Source organism: Alosa pseudoharengus, unplaced genomic scaffold (assembly GCF_046254945.1).
Source record: "Alosa pseudoharengus isolate Yale_2024_CS ecotype anadromous, Long Island Sound unplaced genomic scaffold, YU_APseudo_1.1 YU_APseudo_1.1_scf_13, whole genome shotgun sequence".
In the NCBI taxonomy this organism is placed as follows: domain Eukaryota; kingdom Metazoa; phylum Chordata; class Actinopteri; order Clupeiformes; family Clupeidae; genus Alosa; species Alosa pseudoharengus.
The window spans coordinates 11298131-11308202 of NW_027468598.1; the positions used below are offsets into that span (position 1 = coordinate 11298131).

The 10072-nt window shown below is 45.9% G+C and overlaps 1 protein-coding gene across 7 annotated transcripts in view; it reads right to left on the reverse strand.

Annotated features, from left to right (window-relative positions):
* myo18ab (myosin XVIIIA b) overlaps nt 1-10072 on the reverse strand; it is a 113777-nt gene that overhangs the window by 21918 nt on the left and 81787 nt on the right. For all 7 annotated transcript variants that reach the window (XM_076282123.1, XM_076282122.1, XM_076282117.1 and 4 more), the window contains 6 exons: nt 9315-9469; nt 7231-7354; nt 6359-6559; nt 5401-5511; nt 1913-2017; nt 179-325 (listed from right to left, as the gene is read on the reverse strand). In XM_076282123.1, the coding sequence (XP_076138238.1) occupies nt 179-325; nt 1913-2017; nt 5401-5511; nt 6359-6559; nt 7231-7354; nt 9315-9469 (843 nt within the window). The remainder of the gene's footprint in view (nt 1-178; nt 326-1912; nt 2018-5400; nt 5512-6358; nt 6560-7230; nt 7355-9314; nt 9470-10072) is intronic.

Here is a 10072-nt window from a genome sequence, read left to right on the forward strand (position 1 = left end):
GCGCTGCTATCTGATCTGCATTAGCCGAGTCTGAAACCCACCCGAGCCAAAGGAACGCTCTCACGCACTTCACACAACACAGTGAATTAAACATGTCAATCGTTTACTAAAGCCTTGTTTAGTGTCTGACTGATTGTGCGTGGCTATCTGCTTGTGTAGTGGTTGAGGAGGTCCAGACCTGGTTCTTGAGCTGGGCGATCTCCCTCTTACTGGGGGCGTTGTTCTTCAGGTGGTCCAGCATGATCTGGGCGTCGGCCAGCAGGGCTTTGGTGCGCTTCAGGTCCTTCCTCAGACGCTTCTCAGTCTCCACGTCCCTGACACTCACCTGTGGGACCACCACACACACACACGCACACACACACGGATAAGATATCCAGACACACACAGCACTGTTTTATTCAATGTAAGAGACTAGGGGAGGGGGTCATACTCAAACATTGCATGGGCCTGTCTTCTGTGACTGCATTAGAGTTCAAATGATTTCCAGCTATGCCATGAAATAGCAAGTGATCTACACCCAGTGTTTCCCCTACTATGCATTCAGCAGCAGCCCAGTGCCACTACTAGAATTTGTGCGGCACCGCAAAAAAATCACATGATCAGTAGGCTAATAAAAAACCTACGCAAGTGAACTGCGGGATCAGCTGCCGTTCGTTCCTCTCCAGGTCTGATGTCAACAAATAATAGGAGGCTAACGTTGAAGGCGCAGTCAGGGATTTCACAGGCAATTTTGTGGAAAAAAAACGTAGCCTACATTATATTTTAACCAAGGACCAAATGAAACACGCCAGCAAGGTAGCTCGTCCCTACCCTAAGTATTCCCAGAGAAATTCCACGCTGGGTTTCCTTTTTGTTTGTTCTATATACATACCTAGGCTGTGAAATAAATGTCTAGCCTACTGTTGGGTTTAATGGAATTCGAGTAATAGGATACGCAAACATTTACATCGGGAGATAGCTATAACATATCCGCCATATCATCCACATAACGCTTCTATGTTAGCTTAAAACTGTGAGACTCAAGCAAGCCTCACGGGCTGTCACAGCCTTACATTTACTCAACAGCACTCAATTCGACTTGCACAACACCAATACAGTGTAATGACATGAAAGATAAGTCTATATAGTTTATACTGTCTATATATTAATAGTTTAATACACGGGTGAGACGTGGCCTATGATTAAGCTTTAATTTTCAATTAAATGTAAATAATAATTTTCTGTGTTGTGCCATTTCAATTTTGTTCTAATAATAATATAAGTAATAATTACGAATAATGTCAATTAAAAAGGTGAAAGAATAACATGAATAATCCTGTCTATAATGTGACCAGTTCAAGTACTGCAATAATGCTTTGTAAATGACATCTTTTTTTCACAGCAGATGCCCTGAATGTGTCGATGGTTATGTCATATTTATAACTCACAAAATGCCGACAAAATCCGCCAGAAGTCATCAGTCATTTTTCAAAACTTGTCTTTCTTTTTTTTTTTACCCTAGACCCCCATAGCTTCCTACGACTACCAGCACCGCTGCTGGAACAATTTCAAGGGGAAACACTGTACACCAGTCTGACTGTTTGATGCTGGTGAAAGCACATGGATCTAAATGCACAGCTAAATCTTCAACTTGCTGCTGGTGTCCAGTCTATATATTTGACAAAGCTAATAAAGTTTTGAAAGTCCATGAACCTGTTTTGGATCCAGTTGCAGCTTAACTTGCTGTAAGTCAGACCGTGCAAATTAAAGTCAGTCAGTGACTAGTGAATTCCTGTAGCACATGGCGTAGCATCTTCAGCTAAAAGTGAGCAGATGTTGTGAACAGCTCTAGAGTGCTGGAGGTTATAAACCATCACTATGCGGTTTCCTCAGTTGTGTGTATCATCTGGTGTGCAGTGGTCAGAGGAGGTACCTGGTCCTGGGCGGCTATCAGCTTGGATTCCAGCTCTCTCCTCTCGCGTAGCACCTTCTGCTTGTCATCGTACTCCTCCTCCAGCTGCACCTCCATCTGCTTCAGCTGCAGACACACACACACAGTTCAGAACGCTGCAAAAACTACAACTGCTTTATTTGGATGATAAACTCAGACACAAACCCAGAGTTGAATATTCAACCCACCACATAAAGACACACACGACTCATTTGCTGGAAACACACATTATCTACTGCACTTTCTTGAATGCTTTACTGCCTTGAAAGCTTTAAATCGCCACACACACACACACACACGCACACACACACACACACACACACACACACACACACACACACACACACACACACACACACACACACACACACACACACACACACACACACACACACACACACACACACACACACACACACACACACACACACACACACACACACACACACACACACACAAATGTTCATATGTACATGTTCATATGACTAAGCACCATGACTCAAACAGTTAACTAAGCTGTTTTGAGGTCTTTAAGTTCTTAGAGGTTTACGGTGTGGAGGAGCAGGGAATTATACAATCAATCGCAGGCCCCTCGAAACACTCAACCTGGTAGAAGGACACTGCATTTTGGTTGCCATGAGCACAGAAATGAGTCAAGGTTATTTCTGGTCTGAGTGACGGGAGGGTGGGGAGAGCTGGGGGGGGGGGGGGTTACGGGGAGAAGAGAGAGAAAACATCAAATCATCAACACAACACCCATTAACTCAGAATCAAAACAACAGCAGCGAGGCCGGCCTAAGTGATCGCCCACACATGAGCATCGACAAACGAGCGGGGCCAAAGGTAAGGGATTTGCTTCCCCCTATGGGTGTTTATGCTTTTATTTTGGGCTTGAAAATGCGTTCAAAAAGAGTGATGTTTCACCAGAGCCACGCGGCAGCTTTGCCAACACGGCTGGCTCCTGTCGGATATCTGTACATCACATAACACAGGCCCTAGAGATAGACCAATAAATTCAACAGCCGTGTGATAGTATTACACTTCTCTATCACACACACTCTGACTTCATCTCTGGCACACATTCAAATGCACTCTCACAAACACACACACACACACACACACACACACACACAACCATACAAAGTGACATAAACAAACACTTATAGCGAGAAGGACCCTTTCCCAAACACACCAGGGATTAAAGTGAAAAAAAATCGTTTGACTGAACTTTTTTCAGGCCATAAGTCATACGTTGTTCATATCTACCTATAGAGATAGCACCCCTTTTGCGGTCACGACCTATTGGTTTTTAATGTACAAAAAGATGCAAACAGCAAAGTAAAGGGAGTATTCGCCTTATTCACATGGCGGCCATTGTTTAAACCAAAAAGAAGCTACAGGGTACACTTATATAATTAATGCCACCTACAGGTGAATGCATAGAACATAACAATCCTATGGTTTGTGTACCCTGTAGCCTCGTTTTAGCCGCCAATGGCCGCCATGTGAATAAGGCGAATTGAGAGTGTTCTTGATTGAGATTGAGTTTTCCTGATGAACAAAAATATATTTTAGTACCATCCCTGACCATTGCTGATTAGCCATTGCTGTTCTTTTCTACTGCAGCAATATTGTAGAAAGGCTTCAACTTACACTCTTATTTAATTACTTCAGGCCAAAAGTGTTTAAAGAGGAGATTTTTTTCTTGTTAATATGCAATTCAACACCAAGTCAAATCTATAAAATCAAGTTTGCAAGACTTCCCATTTCCTCATCAAAGTAACGAATCAGAACATTCTAGATATTGTTCATATTTCCATTTGTTGCCTCATCTGCATTTAATGAAAACATGGTAATTTTTAGTTTTACAGACAACTCAGTTTTCCAATGAGCAGCAATACTGTGTGTGCTCATGCAGGAGGTCTGCGCATTTTATAACGACAATCTGGAGACGGCGCTTTTGTCTTCAGCAACAGATTGTATGAGGTTGCGATATGGTGAGGGACAGGTCGTGTTGCGCTATGAAAGAACATGCGTAGCCTACTTTCTAAACGTAAAAACGGTCAGCCATAGATAAACGTAGCCTACCTCTGTCGTGGTGGCTAGTTGCACCAGGTAAGATGTCCTAAAGTGCACGAACGTTAACCTTATGGCGGTCTTCTGATTGGTGGCGTGTTAAAACGTTTTCCTATTGCATCCATAAACAATTTTCTTGCAGCGAACCGCGCAAAAGCAAACCCCTGGCACTTTAATTTCTTTACACTATGGCTTGTTAGTTCTCCCCCGTTTCCAACAGCCGCCATCTCCATTTATTTTTTTAACTTTTGACACTTGCCTTCCTTTAGCAACAACGCATCCATGACAGCTAGTGGCCTTGCCAAATAGACGCACACACACACACACATGACGCTAATATGCGAGGTTCTGGTAGGCCTACTGGTTATGGTTTTGTGCTATTAATAATATTTTATAGCAAAGTTTTAAGTTGACTATTTTAATTGTATGGTTATTTTTTGTCAACATACACTCACAACCTACTGTCGTTAAAAGTGAGGCCTAAGCAAAATAGGCTACAAGGCTGTCTGTGCGTCACAAACACGACTGACCCCCTTACTCGACAGTTCGCGATGATGACAATATTATTATTATTATTTTATGTTAACACGCTCAGTCAAAACCTTCCGTCGCCAATTTTGAAAAACATTGTTGTGTTGATGTCATAACAGACGGGATAATAAATTGCATAGGCTACGGTTTATATTGCGTCGCTTTACGCATAATGTTAGTGGCATTGATTAAAAACTGTAACAATAATAGTACCCTACATCGGGTGGCATAGCAGGCTATCTGTTCAAGTCATAGGTGACACCCAAAATGAATGCCCTCCCCTGACAAGAGTTCGCGATAGTAATTGTCTACATTGATGCACGGAAAGAACCCAGCCTACGCTTCTTCTCCGAATTCGCACAGAGCTCACAATATCATATCCAAAAAAGTTAAACGGATTGGCCAACCTCATCAGCTGTCTCGATTGTGTTACTATAATCCAACTTTTAGACCGTTATAGTCCTCCTCCGTTATAGTCCTTTTTTTAAGCAAACGCCCGAGACGAGCATGTAGCTACAAAACAAAGCGAAACTCATGGCTGACGTAGGCTATCTTCTTGAGCGGTCACTGATTGAGACACAGAAAGTTCTCAAGAACACTATTAGGTCTTTAAACATTTACCTAGTATTTGTAGTTGCCTTAAAAAAAGAAAAGCAAAAGTGATAGTTCCCCCCCCCTCCTATTTTTTTTCTCATCGGATCTGCATCGATCTCAAATATGACATTTCTAAAATCAAATTGACGGAAATCCGTCCTACGACGGAGAACTTTAATCCTTGAACACACACACACAAAGCGATACCGTACAAACACACACAGCGAGAGAGACCCTTTCTTTCTCCGACACACACGTCTTGAACTCACCTTCTTGCTGCAGGACTGTCTGATTTCCTCCACCTCCTCGTCCTTGTTTTCGATCTCCTTGGAGTGGGTCTGCCTCAGCCTCTCCATCTCCATCTCCAGACGAAGCTTGGCCTGTGGACACACACACACACACACACACACACACACACACACACACACACACACATGCACACAGAGTTACTTTCATGTAGGCAGAGCCAGAGGGCCCTGGACACACTCATTGTCTGCGTGCACTCTGCTAAACGCGAGTCAGCACATCTGACATTTCCGAGCGTGGCGCTTGCTGGGGGTACTATATGAGCTACTGGCCAGGTGAGATGGTGCTCCGGGCAGACAGGGCGCCACAGCAGCAGAGGGGGCAGCAGTTCACTCCCACACAAGGACATCAGCTACACAGCATGCTTTCACTAGTGTGGAGGTGGGAGTGTGTGTGAGAGACATCATGGATTCTGTATGTCTCTAGCACACGTACTGGACACACTGTGATGGTGTGTCCATTATAGCCACAGTGTAAAGGAAAGACGAGGGCATGGGGAACAGGGCAAGAGGGAAGGTGGGCATGGGACAAGGGGACGCTGGTATCAGGTCTGTTAGAGGTTCGTACACAAGGACACAGCACAGGATCATGGCAAACCTTTGGCACAGTCAAATTTTGTCCAAACGACCAAATCCTTAGAAAGAGATTCGGCGCCAAAATGGATATAAAGCCCTGACGACTTAACGAGAACAATTAATGTGGTGTTTCCGCCCCATTAACGGTTGGTTTGTATGTGTGTGTGTGTGTGTGTGTGTTTCTGACCGAAGGGAATGTGATATACATCATCAGTAATTACAGGCACATGCAGTATGTGTGCATGCATATGTGTGTAAGTACATACTGTAAGTGTGTTTTGTAAGAATGTGTGTTTGTGTGTGTGTGTGTGTGTGTGTGTGTGTGTGTGTGCGTGCGTGTGCGTACCTGTTCCAGCATTTGAATGGTGCCAGCCTGCTCGTCCAGCTCTTCCTCCTGGTCCTTGACCTTGGCCTCCAGGTCGCGCAGCTGCTTCTTGACCTTGGCCAGCGAGGCCTCGTCCTTGGTCTCCTGCGATGACAGGTCCTGCAGCTCCGCCTCCAGCTGCTCCACCTTCAGGTTCAGAGCACACATCTCCAGGTCTTTATCCTGATGGAGAGAGAGAGAGAGGGAGAGAGATGGAGAGAGAGAGAGAGAGGGAGAGAGAGAGAGAGAGAGAGAGAGAGAGAGAGAGAGAGAGAGAGAGGGAGAGAGAGAGAGAGAGAGAGAGAGAGATGGAGAGGGAGAGAGATGGAGAGGGAGAGAGATGGAGAGGGAGAGAGATGGAGAGGGAGAGAGATGGAGAGAGTGGGAGAGAGATGGAGATGGAGAGAGATGGAAAAAGAGAGAGATGAAGAGAAAGAGAGGAAGGAAGATGAATGGAGAGAGTGGGAGAAGGTGAAGGTGATGGAGAGAGGGAGAGAGAAAAGGACAGAGAGGGTGAGGGAGAGAGAAAGAGAGAGAGGGAGATGGATGAAGAGGAAATGATGGTGAAGGAGATGAAGAGATGAAGGAGAGTGAAGGAGATGAGGAGAGTGTTAGAGAGAGAGAGAGAGAGAGAGAGAGAGAGAGAGAGAGAGAGGGAGAGAACAAGAGGGAGATGGTGAGAGTGAGAGTTTATCCAGTGAGCTCACACACACACACACACACACACACACACACTTCATCTCAGGGCAAAAAAGGACATTTGTGCATTTTGTTTGGTTATTTTTCTTTCTCACACATACAGTATTCTCTCAACACACACATATACACACACACACAGCTTGTGTCCGTCTCACCTCCAGTTGCTGCCGGAGGCTGAAGACCTCTCCGGTCAGCATGTCCTTCTCTCGGCTCAGCTTCTCCCTCTGACTCCTCTCCCTCTGGACCTCCTCCTGAGACTGTGTCTGCTCAGAGTCAAACCTGCCCACACACACACACACACACACAAATACACAGGAGAACTTTAGTGAGCAAGTCTTCCACATACACACACATACAGGAAAATTTCGCTGACCGTGCCTGTTGTGCACACCACACACACACACACACACACACATTCTATCTTGGGTCAATCCTGTAGCACACTTAGTAGCTACACTAATACATGTCCAAAACACACAAACGGCTCTTTGAGCTGCTGCTGGCGACGATCACTGAGAAACAGCTCAGCAAGAGCTTCAGGAGTAAAGTCCGCCCTGCACATACAAATAACTCCTTCACACACACACACACACACACACACACGCACACACACACACACACACACACACACACACACACACACACACACACACACACACACACACACACACACACACGCTGTATAGACTTTCTATGCCTTAACATCTAACAAAACACATTACTGAGATAACTTTTGCTTTTTATTGGTTTTAAAAGGAAGCAAAACTAGATGAGAAAAACCTAGAGTTCAAGGTTGAGCCTCATAGCACACAATCAAAGGTGAAATCCCATCTCCATATCCATCGACCACACAAAACCAGTGCCAAAGAACTCAAGAATAAGGCGACCAAACGACGCATCAAACCTACCTGTTCTTCCGCAAAAGACCGAGCATGGTTAGGGTCTTGGGCTCTCACATATACAAACAACACAGCATTCGAGTCAGAGAGTGTGTGTGTGCGTGTGTGTGCGTATGCTCTGTCGGAGCTGGTTTAATGGAGAGCAGGGGATAATGGGAGGGCCTGTGACGCCCGCAGGAGTAAATCCGAGCCGATCTGAGCCTCAGGCCGCCACCGCCGCCCTCTCCTGATCTCCCCCCGCGTCCTCCTCCCGCTCTGCTCTTATGCAAGCCCTGATCCCCACCGCTAACAGGAGCAGCGTGACACCGCGCTGGCTCGCCTTCACTCGTTTGCTCTAACCCCTCTCTCTCTCTCTCTCTCTATTTTATTCTTGGCCTTGCTGTCTATTTCTCTTGTCCCTTTTCTTTTATTAGCCTTATCCTCTAGTCTAGCGCACCTATCCTCTTTTAGGGTACAGCTACGTAATCAGCGCTCCTTCATCTCTCTTCCCCTGGGACTCCCTTAATGCAGCCTCTTCCGCTCCCATTTTCCCCATGTTGTGTTTTCATCAGCTCCCATTTCCCCCTGTTTCTGCCTCCCCCCTCTCCGCCTGCCCTGTCAGTTTCGCTCGCTCTCTCTCTCCAACCTACCCAATCTCTCCCTCTAACTCCCTCCATCTTTCTCTCTCCCCTCTCCTTCCATCTCTCTTTTCTTCTCTTTTCTCCCCTCTACCCCTCTTTCCCTCCATCTCTCTGTCCTTTCCTCCCTCTGACCCCATCCCTCTCTCATTCTCTCTCTGTTCTCCCATGTCTGTGCTCATTAGTGCAGTGTTATGGGCCTCAGCCCCAGCATTCCTCAGCGTAGTGACAAGCACTGCCCCCCCCCCCCTCTCCCTCTGTCTGTCTACTGCCCCTCTCACACACACACACACACACACACACACACACACACACACACACACACACACACACACACACACACACACACAACTCACTGTTTACACAACGGCCTAACTGCACAGCTAAGCTCTAAAGACTTTGCTCCTATTAGTGAAGACTCTGGCACAAGTGCCACCTATTCTAAACACATCTTTGTGTATTTGTCTTTGTGTGTGCGGCTTTTCTCTCGAAGGCAAACTTGCTAATCACATGTGAGACAAAGCTAATGTTGCTACATGATAATATCTCATCAGCACAGAGTAGTTTAATGTGAGTGTGTGTGTGTGTGTGTGTGTGTGTGTGTGTGTGTGTGTGTGTGTGTGTGTGTGTGTGTGTGTGTGTGTGTGTGTGTGTGTGTGTGTGTGTGTGTGTGTGAGTGTGTGTGTGTGTGTGTGTGTGTGTGTGTGTGTAATGTGCACTGACTTGCGCTGCTTCTTCTCGAGCTCATGGTTGCGACTCTGCTGTCCCTCCAGGTGCAGCTTGGTGTCCTGCAGCTCGGCGGTCAGACGCTGGCACTTCTTCTTCAGCTGCGCCGCCACTCGCTGCACCTCCTCGTTGTCCGCCTGCTGGTCCGTCAGCTGGACACACACACAGAGACAAAACAGTGCTTTAGAATACCTGTGTGTGTGTGTGTGTGTGTGTGTGTGGGCTGCAGTCATTTCCATATTCCAACCCATTTTTCTCTCCCACGTTCACTTTATGTCACTCTTCACTGTCCTATCAGAACAAAGGCAGAGAAAATAGCTGTGTAGGTAATCATACAGTACGTTTTTGTGTATGACTGTGTGTATGTGTATGTGTGTGTGAGTCAAACTGCGGAAACTTGAAAACCCGAAAACTTCAAAACTGAAAAAAAGATCAGTATGCTATGTATGTGTAGGTGTGTGTGTTTTTGAAAAACAAGCTCTCACATTTATACACAAATTGCATATTCATTACTTTCTTCCCAACTTCAAAACTAAATGTTACTTTGAGCCTGAGGGGCTGTCCTTATTACACTCTCTCACTCTACACCTCTGCCAAAGGTTTCCTCTATGAACAAGCCTGCATACATTTCCTTCCTAGTGCACACTTAGACCTGTGCATGCTTCAATGCACACTATCTAGGGTGCATCTGTGGGCAGCAGCTTAAGGACACTCTGCTGATAGGCCAGAGAGATAGGGAGCAGCGGGGCAGCGAG